Source organism: Crassostrea angulata, chromosome 1 (genome assembly GCF_025612915.1).
Source record: "Crassostrea angulata isolate pt1a10 chromosome 1, ASM2561291v2, whole genome shotgun sequence".
Lineage (NCBI taxonomy): Eukaryota > Metazoa > Mollusca > Bivalvia > Ostreida > Ostreidae > Magallana > Magallana angulata.
Genome location: NC_069111.1, coordinates 20,569,147 through 20,585,060, shown reverse-complemented (window position 1 = coordinate 20,585,060; position 15,914 = coordinate 20,569,147). Strand labels below are relative to the sequence as shown.

Here is a 15,914-nt window from a genome sequence, read left to right as displayed (position 1 = left end):
AATGGTTTCTTAAATCAACAGAAAATTACCTGATAAGATTTTTAAAGATTTACTCTATATATTCCTAAGCAAAACTTCGACCCCCCATTGTGGCCCCACCCTACCCCTGGGGGTCATGATTTTCACAATTTTGAATGTACACTACCTGAGGATGCTTCAGCTTTCCTGGCTTAATGGTTCTTGAGAAGAAGATTTTTGAAAATTTCTAAAAAAATTTCATTAATTTCTAATTTTCTCCCCTTAAAAAAGGTTGTAAGCCTTAATTTTCAAAACTTTGAATTCCCTTTGCCTAAGGATGATTTGTGCTAAGTTTGGTTAAAATTGGTCCAGTAGTTCTTGAGAAGATGCTGAAAATGTGAAAAGTTTACGGACAGACGGACGGACAGAGGTGAGCTAAAAACGGAAAAATAATTTTTGACCAAAATCGTGATCAAGCCCCTTTAAACATGAGCTCTCTTTTTAATATAAGAGTCTAGAATATTGCCATGACCATCGAACCCTCTTCAAAGGGACATAGGAGAACCCTTAAGAAACCTTTCCGAGAGCTGAATATTTAAAAAAAATATAATATAAAAGCTTCCCCATGAAACATTTATCACATTTGCAATTTAGTTTTCAATCAGTCTTTTATCTCCAATAATCTATTTCACTGCTCTGATTGTTTTTTTTAAATTGATAACTGATTTCAAACTCTCTCTCTCTCTCTATAACCGAGTCTCCTTACTAATTTGAAATAGTTTTATCCATTGGTAGTAGTTCTAAAAGACACAACCGGGTTTCCATATACATGTACAAGTGTCAACACGTCAAGGTCTTTGCTTTCTTACCTCTCAATATTCATACGAAAACGACATTTGATATACAGCTTAGATTTATAATTCAGGGCTTTTTTTTTTTTAGTTTGAGAGAGGGTCTAAAAAAGTGGTTCTCTTGTATATTGTTTTATAAAAAGGGTGATTTAATTGAATGTTTGACCATAACCATTTCTACAAAAGGTCACTACGTTGTCTCACTATTGAATAATTCGCCATAGTATCACTGAATATTTAAAGCCCCTTTCACAATTGGCGCACGATTACTTTACAACACTTTGCGATCGGATTTTTTTTAGATTCGCACGAGCTCTCTCATACGTTGCACGAGCTCTCGCATACGTTGCACGAGGTATCGCATTCGTTGCATGCGTTTTAGTGCTTGCATCAAGTCTCCTCAAAATAGTGGACATGCACACTATTCAGACGCGACCGAATGCGATCCAAATCATCGCAGTGCAACGCACGAACAATACATGTAGTACGAACGCTTTACAACGTTTTGTGTACTCGCAAGAGTGATGCACGACTTTTTAAGGTCGTAAGATGAATCGCTGCTGTATATGCGTGTGTTTTGCGACCATGAGACTGTTACTCAACATGTCTCATGTAATCTTGCAACGTTTTACTATCATTGCACGACTTATCAGCCTCAATATGCCACAGACCACAATTGACAATATACATGTACATTTATTGCATGATGGTGAGGGAAATATGAAGATTTATTATTCCCAAAAAATCGTATTTACCGAGGGCTTCCCCAAATTAACGTTCATGCAATAAACGTTTTATTATATCCAACAACTTATGATTTAACAAAATACGTTGATTTCTAAAAATTGTCTGACTTTTCAATAGCAAAAACGTAGTGACTGTTTGGTTTCCTATGTTACTGTCTCATTTTTTTTCTTCATAATTTTTAAGTTGGTTTTGTGATATAAAGAGAATCATAAAGACTAAATATTTTTGATTTAATCAAATCATGTTTGTCTACATCGTATGCTACATCGGCTTTTTCATTCCTATGAAATCGCCCTGTCACGTGACTTTCTAGACAAATCAGATATGATAGAATAATCATATTGAGGTATAGTAATAAATACGGCTGCATCTCTGTTTCTTCTTGGGCAGCATGTTCTCTCGCTTTCGACTATGTTTACTGAAGAGCGTCAGAAATTGGCGGTATATACCCCCTCTGACTCGCACAACCATTCGTACCATGGAACGCATGATCGCACGTCAAATCGAATTGGCGCACGTTCAATCGTCCGATCACCTGGTCTCTCGCGCGATCCTATCGCATTATCTTTAAACAGTCGCTTTCATTGTACAACAGTCGCATATAGACGCAAGATATATCGAAAGATATAATGCGTTTACATCGCACAACACTTGCTTAGATCGTGCGAATTTCGTACGAATACTTTTTCAAATGCGATTATTTCGGTTTACGAAACAGTTTACGATTAATAACAAATTTTTTCTGGCGCACGAATATTTTATCGTTTCTGATCGTGCGCCAATTGTGAAGGGGCTTAAGGCAATATGAGCTGCAATTTTCATAATGATTTTTTTTTTTTACGAAAATGTTATCTTCTACAAAAATGACAAAAAACTATCATGGTTTTTAAAGTTCTATTCGCCAAATTTTTGTGAAAAATGCCGTTAAGAAGCCTTAATTGGAGCAAAATTGAATTATTGTCGTCCTGTACAAAAATTGATTTGCTATATGTTCCTTATAAGAGAAATCATTCCTCTGACAAAAATTAATGATTTTTTTAACCTGATTTATCATAAAAGTTAAAGTGATATGCAGACTTATCATTCTAGCAGGTTTTTTTTCAGCAAAATAAAATTCTAAAAAATACAGCTCATATTGCTTTAACCTCATTGGGTGCTGAACTTTTTAGGAGCGTAAAACGTCATTTGTTAATTTAGAAATCAGAGCCTCTCAAATTACAATACTTGACACTAGTTTGGTTGTAAGAAGCTCAGTGGTTTGGTGTGAATATAAAATAAAGGGTGTTAAACACATGGGCGAACAAACAATGGACTGCATGAATTTAGAAAAAAATTCAATTTGACTTTTATTCCTATTTGGTCATCCTAAAAAAAGAGAACAATACACAACATTGTTTTTTTTCTGATATCTAATGAGATACACCACAAGTTACAGCTGAAACAAGGCAAGAAATAATATAATAGAACAATAGGTTTCATTTGTTCTTTCATCATTGCACACACACACACACAGATACACACAAATATGAAGTGGGGTAGGGGTGTGGTTAAATACCACACTTTCACACGGAATCAGTACACTTGAGATCCTGTTTGTCTGGAGCTTCGTGGTAAGAAATAAGATGGAATGTTCGAGTCCATGCTGCTTCGATGGCGCCTACCCCCGAGCCTTTGCAGCTCCCTCGCGAAAGGCTCGATGTTAAATCCAAGTATTGAATCTTGTCTCAGTAGCTGACTGCACGATAATGGTCGATTTCTTGAAAAAAAAATTAAGTTTCAACAAAATCAAGATAGTATTTCGTGTTTAGAATGGTCTTAATTCTTAAATTCCCCAAGTGTCTGATGATGTGTCATCAGTTTTCGCGAAAACTTTTAAAATAACTATTTAACCAATAGGACCATTAATCTATCTTCAGGTTCTTGCCCTTGAATAAAGTACTGGCCCTCGCCATGTATCACGAATATTGATCGAATATTGTGCGTGAAAATTCTAAATTCCACTTAAATTTGAAGGCAACCACCACTAAATCAAGTGATATCAAACAATTAAGTTATTTTGATATATACATATGCAGAAAGTTAAAGAGAAAAATATATTGTTATACTTTCATGTTAAATACTGAAATCTGATTGGTTAAGACGCAGTTCATAATCCTTTCTATTACCCTCAGCGTTAGCAACCCACTTAGCAACGGGTAACATTAAAAATTGTTACATGCGCGAAAATTATGCGCGTACGGTTCGCTGTGGAATTCACGTTATTCCTATATGAAAGCAGCAACATTTTCTTAAAAATTAAGACATTCAGTATAACAAAATAAATAGTGCCTGTTTGGGAGGATAACAGTTGAAATTGACACCCCGAGAAAACCATTGTCAACCGACGCGAAGCGGAGGTTGACAATGGTTTTCTCGGGGTGTCAATTTCAACTGTTACCCTCCCAAACAGGCACTATTTATATAATGCTATACTTTTAACATAGCCAGTCAGACTTATTGATTGTCAGTGACCCGTCCTCTGACCTTTGTGTTTGGACAACTGAGGTTCGTGAGGACTGATATCACCACTTACCCGGGGGTGGTCTGTCTCCGGAACAGGTGAGGTTGTAGGACGGGAAGGGAGCCCATGGTCATGGTAGAACACATCATCCGGGTCATCGTCACCTTCTTAATTTCCACGACTTGCTCTGTTGATACAAGTATTTTTAACATATATCATTTTACGTATCAATATTTCAGTATTTAACATTACGTGTATCAATGCTCCTTGTGGTATTTGTAGCATAAATCATTTACGTATCAATGTTTCAGTATTTATCATTTCGTGTATCAATGCTCCTTGTCTTATTTGTAGCATATATCATTTTACGTATCAATGTTTCAGTATTTGTCATGTATCAATGCTCCTTGTGGTATTTGTAGCATATATCATTTACGTATCAATGTTTCAGTATTTGTCATGTATCAATGCTCCTTGTGGTATTTGTAGCATATATCATTTTACGTATCAATGTTTCAGTATTTGTCATGTATCAATGCTCTTTGTGGTATTTGTAGCATATATCATTTTACGTATCAATGTTTCAGTATTTCTCATGTATCAATGCTCTTTGTGGTATTTGTAGCATATATCATTTACGTATCAATGTTTCAGTATTTATCATTTCGTGTATCAATGCTCCTTGTGGTATTTGTAGCATATATCATTTTACGTATCAATGTTTCAGTATTTGTCATGTATCAATGCTCCTTGTCTTATTTGTAGCATATATCATTTTACGTATCAATGTTTCAGTATTTGTCATGTATCAATGCTCTTTGTGGTATTTGTAGCATATATCATTTAACGTATCAATGTTTCAGTATTTGTCATGTATCAATGCTCTTTGTGGTATTTGTAGCATATATCATTTTACGTATCAATGTTTCAGTATTTGTCATGTATCAATGCTCTTTGTGGTATTTGTAGCATATATCATTTACGTATCAATGTTTCAGTATTTATCATTTCGTGTATCAATGCTCCTTGTGGTATTTGTAGCATATATCATTTAACGTATCAATGTTTCAGTATTTATCATTTCGTGTATCAATGCTCTTTGTGGTATTTGTAGCATATATCATTTTACGTATCAATGTTTCAGTATTTCTCATGTATCAATGCTCTTTGTGGTATTTGTAGCATATATCATTTACGTATCAATGTTTCAGTATTTATCATATCGTGTATCAATGCTCTTTGTGGTATTTGTAGCATATATCATTTACGTATCAATGTTTCAGTATTTATCATTTCGTGTATCAATGCTCCTTGTCTTATTTGTAGCATATATCATTTTACGTATCAATGTTTCAGTATTTGTCATGTATCAATGCTCCTTGAGGTATTTGTAGCATATATCTTTTTAGGTATCAATGTTTCAGTATTTATCATATCATGTATCAATGCTTCTCGGGTATTTGTAGCATATATCATTTATTCTCACTAATATATACCATTCATGTATTAGTGTTTCTACGTTGTTATCATTATATGTCATCAGACATGTCAATATTTTTAGTTTTACCAAATATATGTTAATCTTTTACTCATTGATTTTTTTACATATAAAAATTTAACTGTTTGATAATTATTATCATGTGTTAAGTTAATGAACCTGACTTTTTCTGCTATTGAATGAAAAAGTAAGCTTGTATATTTTGTATATTTAAGTTAGAAAGTATAATACTTTCGATATGAATTATTGCAGAGAGAGAGAGAGAGAGAGAGAGAGAGAGAGAGAGAGAGAGAGAGAGAGAGTACATTTTGTAATACCTTTAGTGAAGCCTGTCTGAGGGAAGTCGTTTTCATACCAAAACCTGTCGCCGTACTTCAGCCTGTTAAACTGGAACCCTATTATACAACTGAACGTTGGACCCATCAGAGATCTACCGAGACTCTTCTCCGACAGAGCGCCAGCAAATAAATCAATGTCATCAGGATGTCTGCAAGATGGACGCACACGAATAGGTACATGTATAAAAACAACTGGATCTGTATCACAAATCGGTGTTTTAGGGAAATTTTTATCGTCATGAGGAGGATGGGTGGTCAACATATTACCAAATTTCCCATTAGTTCTGTTTTAAACTTAAAACAAAAAAAAATGATATTTTTGGTCATAAAATCATCATTACCTAAAGGGAAAATCTAAACATTTTGTCTTTAAACGGATTCGAACATTTTCCTATCATATTTCATACAAAGTCCTTTGATAGTCAAAGGAGGTAAATATAGCCTAAAAATGACCAAAAACCATCATGACCTCTTAGAATTTTTTCTTTCATCTTACAATGCAGGAAAATTGAAAGGATGTTTTTTAATCAATCAATGGCAGTTTGTATGAATATTTATTAATCAGTTAAATTGAACAAAATTATCTTTCTGTGTGTCTGTCTGTCTGTCTGTTTCATTTTCTTTATATCTCCAAATCTGTTTAATACCTGTAAATTGACTGTAGTATTGCAGCCGACTGTTCACTGTGGTCGACAAGCCCGAGGGCCCACGTCCCGAAGTGTTCTGCCTTGGGTCTTCCACACCATTGTCTGAAGACGTTGTATCCGGGCAGACCGTGGTCTCTCCCACGCTGTATATTCAGAGCCACAAGGTCAAGGCTGAGCGTGGCCCCAGGGCTGGTAGTAGGGGAGCCCGTGGGCGAAGCATCAAACAGACGATTTCTGAGATCGCTGGTTACAAAACGATCCATGTCCGATTTACCCGTGTTCGCCATCCACGATGCTACGTACTCACATCCGCCATTCTGCGGGAAATTTATCAGTGTAGGATTGTCGAAGTTGTTTCTGAGTGGGTCTTCCATGATGGATCTCCCGTTGTCTTGTCCAACCACACTCTGTACAAAACTATGACCAAATCTGTACGCAGCCGCTGCGAAGCTGTTGATAGCGCGGGGATCCACATTGGGGTCATACACATTGTGGTGCCCCTTGCTTTTCGATTTCAGCCCAAAATACTTGATAAATTCTGGCGCCATGATTTCTGGAAGATATTCGTTGTATGTTATATGATTTAGTTCTGCAACAACGATTCTTTTGGTCTCCTGGAACAAGACTTCGTCATCCAAGATTCCAGTGGCTTGCTGTAAGGCCTCGGCGATCTGGTTATGGCGACGTAGAAACATGATGTGGACGACGGTGAGCAAAGGGCTCTCTGTGTGCCTATGGTCTCCTGCGAGGTCAAACGACACCAAAGTCAAAGCATAAAAACACAGGAAACTTACCATGCTCAATGTGTTTGTCAAATAGTGGGAACTTATTTTTGGAGACAACCAAAAATGTTAAGGTGTGTTGTCAAGGAGCCAAATTGCGGGAAAGAGTAATGGTTGATCTTAAAACAAGCGGACTTGATCGTTTTGTAACAATGTGCACTCACTATTGTGGAATTATTTACCGTTTTGAAACCTACATTTATGAGCGAACAAATAATATCAACAATATAGAATGTGGTTGTGATAACAAAAACTAAAAACTAAATCCCAATCATGATTGTCAAAAGTCTTCATTACAGAAACGATGTACTGTGGTTTCATTTGGATCAATAAGAACCATAAGGGTTTGTGGTTCCGTTCAAGATTTCGGTTACTGTAAATTTTTATATACTAGTAGTTTATAAATTGTTTGGATGATAACTATACCCCCCCCCCGGTCCCCCAAAAAGATAAATCATTTTATTGCATTGAACTAATTGGTTTACCTGCGTCAAAGCAATGGTTGATGGGGCTTCTAGAAAGCATTCCATTGTGGCCATTCTCACACTGAGAGTCATCTCCTTCTGGTAGCACCCCCGGGCGGTAGGCATGGAGTGAGCTTACCCTCAATAATCCTAGTCAAACGAAACCAAAAACAAAATGTTAAATCTCCAGCCGTAAAGCAACTAAAAGTTTATCAAATTCAGATTCATGATATATTTGTTTGTTTATCAACTTAAGGAGGTCTTTATTTCAGCATCCTCAGATTAAAGCTATAGCTTGTTATTGTTTTTCAGGACCTTCCGAACTTTTCGGGTTGAGTTGTGGTTCTTTTTTTTTTTTACATGCAGTCATGGTTGATGGTTGAACCTACCTCCTCGCTTTTCCCGCAGCGAGTTCTGCTTCGCTGTATTAAATCCATAAATTGCCGAGCCGTCAATAAAAGAGGATCTCTGGTTTTGCTGTTGTCTTATCCCTATAAAGATAAAAGTCAAACAAAAATGCTAAAACAAGGTTCGTTTAATGCTAGTCAACTCGTTAATGTACAATTTACATCAGTAAGATTTATCGGATGCTAGTCTATCCTCTCTCGTCGTACCAGTATCGCATGCAGGAACTGGACCGATGTCCGAGCGCACGAAATGCATACACTTTTGTGTTGGGTTGGTATAGAATGGGTCGTCATCAGCAATTGCAATGTTGAAGCACTCAACTCTGGAAAAAAAAAGTAGGAATTAATGTTGACTGGAGTAGTTTAATTGAAAACAGCTTAGTTTAAGAAGGTTTAAAATATTATCCAATGGTATATGATATATTAGAATAAAGCCTGTTTGAAACCAAATTATCCTCGAATGCTTATTTTTCCAAACAGTATTTATCTCTTCAATTAAAGTTTTAAAGTACTTGCCTGTTTGGATGTATGCAACAGTCTTCTATTATATTTGCGTCAGAATCTATTCACGTGTTAAAAAAGAAACGATGAATGTTTTCTCTAAAACTTTGTTTTGGTTTGGGTTTTAAAAAAAAAATAATTACAAATATATATTGTTATTCTTTATATTCATAACCCGAACGTTCGAAGAAAAAAAACAAAAACAAACGAAAGAAAACAACAACAACAATAATGTGCAAAAAACACAACAACCAATCAATAAAAAAAAAGATAGTTACGAAAAACAAATCACAAAGAACAAAATTCTATCATGAATTGATAAACAACTGCAAATACAAACAAATAGACCACCCCACCAAATATGATTGGGGGGGGGGGGGGTCCTATCTATTAACCTGTCATAACTGGAGTACTGGTAATGTCGTGGTCAAGAAATTGTCCAAAGTGGGTCAAATATGGCGTGAAGCGGGCGCTGACCTGGACTTGATTGTTACTGTTGTGGACCACATTACTGACCCTCCTGGCGCTGGGGAGGGGGTGGCCGTCTATACTTTTAACCCTCGGCATTTCGATACCTAAAGAGTGAAAGCAGAAAGCTAGTATCAACACAGCTTGCAAATTTTATTTCAAAAATGCAATTTAAAAAAAGGTTGATTAGTTAAACAGTTTATCGATACCGTCTTCATAATTTGATGGCACGATCCTGCGGTACACGGTGAAAGCTTTGCCCAGAAGTGGGTATCTCAGGTTGTTGCAAGCTCCACAAGTTAATCTGTACGGATAGTTAAAGTTGCACTTGGGCTCATCATAGCAGTATGGTTCAAATGCTTTGTAGAATATTTTCAACATCCGGGGATCTTGTAAGAGAGGTTGTACTTCTTCAGCAGTCCTCTTGCCAGACCTTTGAATAAAAAAATGAATGCTAAAAAAGCAGGATTGGCAAGAATATTTTGACTTTAAAGATCATATTGCGTGAAGCTTCTGAATATATGTAAATCACTACGTATAGATACATTTACAAATGAATCTAGATTTGGTCTGTTTGTGCCTTTTCTATTCTTTGTTAAATAGGCGCTTATTCTAGAATCTGGTCAACAAAATAACTTAAAACTGAAGTTTCCTAAGAAATGGCACTCAGATTTAATTTTAATGGATGCAAGGAAACAAAAAAATATGAGATCAATGAACAGGAATAAGCGTAAGAGTCAGGTCATAAGGACTTTTCATTGTCTGATGCTTTTTTGCAAAAACAAATTTAAGACATTTTGTCAATAACCTTGAGCAAAAAAGTTTGTTCGTAAAGCGCAAATATTATTCTAACAGAGTTGAAATTATATCACTCTATTTCCAGAGCAGCGCAGCAAACTGTGACATATACAAAGGTCATAAATGTACTGGAGGACTTCTAAACCACATGCATACATGAGACAATACGAGAGTCGCGTCAATCCTATTCATATTTGTATATATCAATACTTTGATTAACAATCTCGTGGACCTACATGACAGCTACTGTTCTGGCCACAAATGCGGCTATGCGGGCTCGGTCGTCCAAGGTCTTGCTCATGGCGAAGTCATTGATCCGGAGGTAGCGGTAATGGTGCTGTACGGCGGAGTGGTAGCTGCCCTGGGAGTTCCCGCGGGCGTTACTGTTTTCTGTTAGGGACTGGTACTCTGAGAAGAACTTCCAAAAATGTTGACTTCGAATTGATTAAGGTTCCTCGACACATCAAAATTTTATTTTATGGATCGATAGAGAATCTTTTTTGAAACATGATTCCACAACACAGAGATCAATATCGGCTTTCAGTTATTTTATACGAATTTTTTTGTATTTTTTCAGTGAAATAGGAAAAACTGTTTGGCAGACAAACAGAATATATTAGAGCTTTAAACTTGTTGTCAATTAATGTGTAATATAATTATAAATAAATTCATGCCAAAGATCGTTTGGTCAAGTGTTTAATTTTTTAATTAAAAAAATATTTCTGAAAATCAAAATTGTAATTCTTTAATATCTTTTTAATCTATGGATAAAATTTTAAAAATAACATATAGTCACATAAACTATTTACTAAACAATGATATTTTACAAAGAAATTGAAATGAAAATGCGAAATTTTGGAAAAATTGCTATTTATCAAATTTTAACCGATCCCGATTGAAAAAAACTGATCCCGATCAGAATTATTTTAAAATTTAAATTTTACAAATAAACTGCAGTTTTTTTTCTAAGTAATTGATATAAATTATAAAGTTAGTAAATGACGAAACCATTTTACAGCTAAACAACCTGAAATTTTTGCAAAATTCTGATTCATTCTAACTTTATGTGATTTCGTTCGGGATCAGTTTAATTACAATCGGGATCGGTTCGATTTTAAAATTTTCCATTTTTTCTTTAATTTAACTATTTGGTTTCAATTTCTTGTTGAAATATGATTGTACATCAATTGTTAAATGCGAGTAACAGTTTATCTGCAGTTTTTATCCATAGATTTAAAAGATATCTACAATCCTTTTTTTTCATTTTCATAAATATTTTTTTTACAAAAATATTTCAAAGTTTATCTGGCCGTTTTTGATATATATTTATAGATAATTGTATTGTGCATTAATTGATAACAAATTTTTAGCTCTAATATATCTTGTTCGCAGCTAAAACGATGTTTCCGGTTTCTATCAAAAAATACAAAAAAATTCATATAAAATAATCAGAGGCCGATATAGGTGTCATTTTTGTATAATCATTTCTCAAAAATGATTCTTCATCAATCCATCAAATAATGCATTGGTGTGTCGAGCCACCTTAAATTCTTGTGACTGTTAACTGGTATTGTGGGACTTCATTTATGAATGGTGTTATCTATACACATAAAGATGCCAAGGAAATGATCGTCTGCTATTCGAATGTGTGTGTGTGTGTGTGTGTGTGTGTGTGTGTATATATATATATATATATATTTATATATTCATTCCATGCAAATTTTTCATTTAAGGGTCCTTTCTTAGTGTAATATTTTTATGTGTTTTGGAATATAAGGGTTGTTTTAAATGTTTCGTTTTTGGGATGCTAGTAAAATTTTTAATGGTTGTCATATTGTAAAATTTAAGTTTTCTGATTGGGTATAAATACAAATTAATACATACTGTACAATATGAAATAATTTTCGATTTGATATGTATTGCCAAAGCGCAAATAAAAATAATTTTAAAAAAATTACTGAAATTTACAATATAAAATACTTTTTGATTATTTTGTCAAAGCGTAATTACAACATTTACAAAATAACAGTAAAATTTACAATATGACAATTAAAATTTACAATATGACAACTAAAATTTACAATATAACGACTGAAATTTACAATATGACAGCGACAGTTTACAAAATGGTATAGTTAATTAAATGTAAAACGCCAAAGTTTACGTACCGACAGGAATGCTCGTAGAAATGTTGCGGCTACTCATCATTCTGTGTACAAGGTCGGAAACAATGGCTTCCAGTTTCCAGTCCATTGTCACCACAGAGTGTAAAAGGATCATCAAAATTAATTCGACTTTTAGATGCATTACTCTAGGTCACCTAATTTGATTTTTAAAAAAACCAAAAACAAAACAAAACCTTTAAATCATAACCTTACAATATAAATTGATTTAATTTAAATAGATTTTCGATCATATACTAAAAGAACGTAGAATGTAAAACTAGTTTGATTGTTAGTATACATGTGCTTATTTATTAAACTTTTGAATTTTTTATTTCAACAATTTCATTCCCCATTACGATGGAGTCAATCAATTTAGTTCACTTTGAAAATTCAATTTAATTGTCTTAGTCACCGATGGATATAAACACTTAAGTATCAATTTGCTAATTTCTCAAAACTGAAACCAAATTGCATGTTTTTATTATTAAATTGATTCAAAAACAGGGAAACTATTTTGTACGTAAAGGCATTTAATTAATTAAAAAGGAATTTGAATGAATCTGAATTGAAAGGAATTTGATCAGTCAATAATAATTAAGAAGTACTTAAATAGAAAATAAAACTTACCGGTTTCCTAAGAGATTTCAAATTGTGTCTTATCGTCTTAAGTTTATTTTTCAGTTTAAAATCCGGTGACATGAACATGACCAACAGATAACCAAAATCTTTATCGTCTGTATCAATCTTATTTTACTTTTTGTTGTCATTGTCACCAAATTATTATCCACTGCAACGTCAGAGAATAAAGTCGTAAGATTAGTGTGATATATTGGAAAAAATAAAACAAATATAAAGTTGCAACATAACTACAGCCTATAAGATGACTGTCTTGACCTTTCAAGCACGAATGATACATATGATAGTTAATAAAAATAGAAAATTGTCTGACAGAAATGGTGGTTTTATTTATTTTCTACAGAAAACCTAAGCTGTTTTAATTACTTCGCATAGATCATCATGATTAGTTGTTTTGGGGTTTTTTTTTGTTTTTTTTTTGTTATTGGCCAGCTTAGAGGATATATTCATATTGATATATACATCATAAGAAATCAATTATCCATTAAACAAAGAAATTGATTTAATCTCTGTCACCCTTTCTATCTCTCTGTGACAATTTACGGCTGGTTGCGCTCCGATAAGAAAATAAGTAGATTTTATACCTTTCAAAGCACTTTTATTTCCACAACTGCAACGATGAGATGACAAAGGGGAAAATATAAATAAACAATATGCTAAAAAAATTAGAAAAACTACAAAACAAGCATCGTATATTTATATAAATGAATTCATGTGATTGAAATGCTTATCAATTCTATATTGATTATAGTTGACAACATACAAGCTTTGATACATATTGTGACGGGAAATGCGTGGTAAATTTCAATGATGAAGTAACGAATAAGAATACATGGAGAGAGAGAGAGAGAGAGAGAGAGAGAGAGCGAGCGAGCGAGCGAGCGAGCGAGCGAGAGAGAGAGAGAGAAAGAGAGAGAGAGAGAGAGAGAAGAGCGTGTCAGAACTGCTGGGTTACGCCTATATACATAAAGACCCATGCAAAAATGATGACATATTTCTAAATTGTGGGCGTTTGGATCAAAATGATGAATTAACTTTACATGTATATCTGTATAAAGAAAACACAAGAATTACAGTAAATGATAATTTTCATTTTTAGAGGTCATTTTAATCAAATATAGTCCTTTATAAAGATCTTTTTTTAAAATTCAAGCTAACCAAAAAAGAAAAGTCAAAATTCAAGTGTCCATGTCAAAATCGGCAATGGTAAGTTTCAAACTTATTTGTTATTCCCTTTTCCAATAACACATATTTTATTCCGTAGTCGGTTCATTATTCCAATTTCTTCTTAATGACAATCAGGATTTTTTTTTCTTTATTTAACAAAAAAAACAAAAAAAACAAAAAAACAAAAAAAAAAACAAAGCAAAAAAAAAAAAAAACAACAAATGAAAAACAACATATAAACTAGTAGGATTTTTGTAATCGACCATTTATTTATTTATCAAAAAGTTTTGTTTCGATTCAATCCATTAAATGTTCCTCCAGATCTCGTTTGTATGGTGAACTTTGCTAGTAACCTTTACCTCTTAGAAGAACAATACAAAAACGACATTTAGTTTTAAAAGATAATTAATTGTACAGCGTCAGATTATTCGTATTAAGAAATCCATCCATTTTCCCATTTCAACATACGCAAAATTTAAGATCCGGATTTTAAAATTTAGTTTAGTTTCAATCAGTAAAAATTCAGTTTAGTTTTTGAATTTGTAAAATTGTGTCATATTATAACAAACTGGTTTTTTCCCTTTAACTTTTAAGCTTTGGTATAATCTTAGTGAAGATGTAAAAAAAAAAAAAAACCCAAAGCTTAAAAGCTTGGAAGTAAAGTGTTAATAGTTCAATGTCGGTAGCATGAAAAACATATTTTACATTGTCAACTTTGATATAAAGCTAACAATCTTAATCTCCACATTAAAGGTATTTCTATTAGAAGAAGAGCTACATGGAAACTGTAGTTATTTATGAAGTGTCCGTTTTATAATTTTGAAATTTTTTTTTACTTTTTTCGATATCTCTTACATCTTGTTGTATTTAATCATAATTCCAATACATGCTCTACAATTCACTATATAATAATCATTATATTATTTATCAATTACATTGGTATAACTTAAGATATGAATATCGTAATGTATACTCATGAGTTAAAACTTGAAAATCAGAAAGACTTGACCTGCTTATATAAGGAAAGGAATAATAATGGCTTTGTCTGTTCTGAATGTTCTCCGATCTTTATTGAATTTATTCAATAAAAATATGTTTAAATGATAATTGAAATGTAAGTCGGTAAGTAAGTAATTATTTATCATAGTGACATTGTACATAAATTAGATCTGTAATACAAAGTACGAAAATTCGTAATTTGCACCAGGCTACTTCGACCAATAAGTCACTTTACATACATTTGTAACATTAAACATACAGGTATATATGATTTCGAATTTTTATAATATTAATATTAACCTCTGGACATTAATTAGTTAGATTTTAATGTACAATATTTTAACATATTTACTGTTGAAAATTATTTTTCCTCTGTTGGTAAGCAGAGTTTATAAATCTAGCAGTTTGTAGTTGGTTATTGTTGATCAATGAAACATTTAAATAAATATTGGCTATTATCAATTTCTTTAAAATTCACCATCTTTATGGACTAGATTTTTATTCAATGGGCAATATAAAAGAAAAAGTTTTCCATCTTCAATTCACTGTTCTGAACAGAATAAACAATGAAGGTTACATACATTATCTTTAAAAATAATTACAAGCTTGAACCGAACATTGAATCTAAATTTTCAAAAATGAGAGATCAACTTTTGTCCAATTCAGATGTGGAATTTTTCCATTTGAACTGAAACTGGGCATTTCTGTAATTAAAGTTTTGTTCTTCAGTGCAACAGTTTAAGAAATTTCTAAGCAATCATCTTTATTTCCTCATTAGAAATGTTAAGGTTTGATTAACTTTGACCAAAATGCTAATAAAATGATCATAAAGATTTTAATGTAATTAATATTGTATTTGAATTTGATATTTTCTATTTTTACATTTTCAATTGTTCTAAATTCTGTTATAAACCTTTATATGGTAACAACAGAAAGCAGCTAATTCGGTTTTTTTTTCAAGAATTAGTTTCATCTCAAACTTTTGAAT

The 15,914-nt window shown here is 33.0% G+C and overlaps 1 protein-coding gene across 1 annotated transcript; it reads right to left on the bottom strand.

Moving 5' to 3' along the window:
• Positions 1 to 2,903: 2,903 nt before the first annotated feature.
• LOC128189130 (peroxidase-like protein) lies at positions 2,904 to 12,873 on the bottom strand. The gene is made up of 13 exons (XM_052860609.1): positions 12,752 to 12,873; positions 12,128 to 12,279; positions 10,196 to 10,367; positions 9,371 to 9,594; positions 9,089 to 9,268; positions 8,709 to 8,754; positions 8,400 to 8,515; positions 8,175 to 8,276; positions 7,807 to 7,935; positions 6,540 to 7,281; positions 5,872 to 6,041; positions 4,129 to 4,243; positions 2,904 to 3,312 (listed from the first exon to the last, which is right to left on the bottom strand). The coding sequence occupies exons 2-13, from the start codon at positions 12,264 to 12,266 to the stop codon at positions 3,129 to 3,131; spliced, it is 2,319 nt and encodes a 772-aa protein (XP_052716569.1). The 5' UTR covers positions 12,267 to 12,279; positions 12,752 to 12,873; the 3' UTR covers positions 2,904 to 3,128.
• Between the last annotated feature and the right edge of the window lie 3,041 nt (positions 12,874 to 15,914).

Coding starts and splice junctions, on each gene's coding strand:
- LOC128189130 (XM_052860609.1), bottom strand. CDS start 12,266: ATGCATCTAAAAGTCGAATTAATTTTGATGATCCTTTTACACTCTGTG. Junction 10,368..12,127: donor TTCTACGAGCATTCCTGTCG/GTACGTAAACTT, acceptor AGTTCTTCTCAG/AGTACCAGTCCCTAACAGAA. Junction 6,042..6,539: donor ATACTACAGTCAATTTACAG/GTATTAAACAGA, acceptor TCCATCTTGCAG/ACATCCTGATGACATTGATT.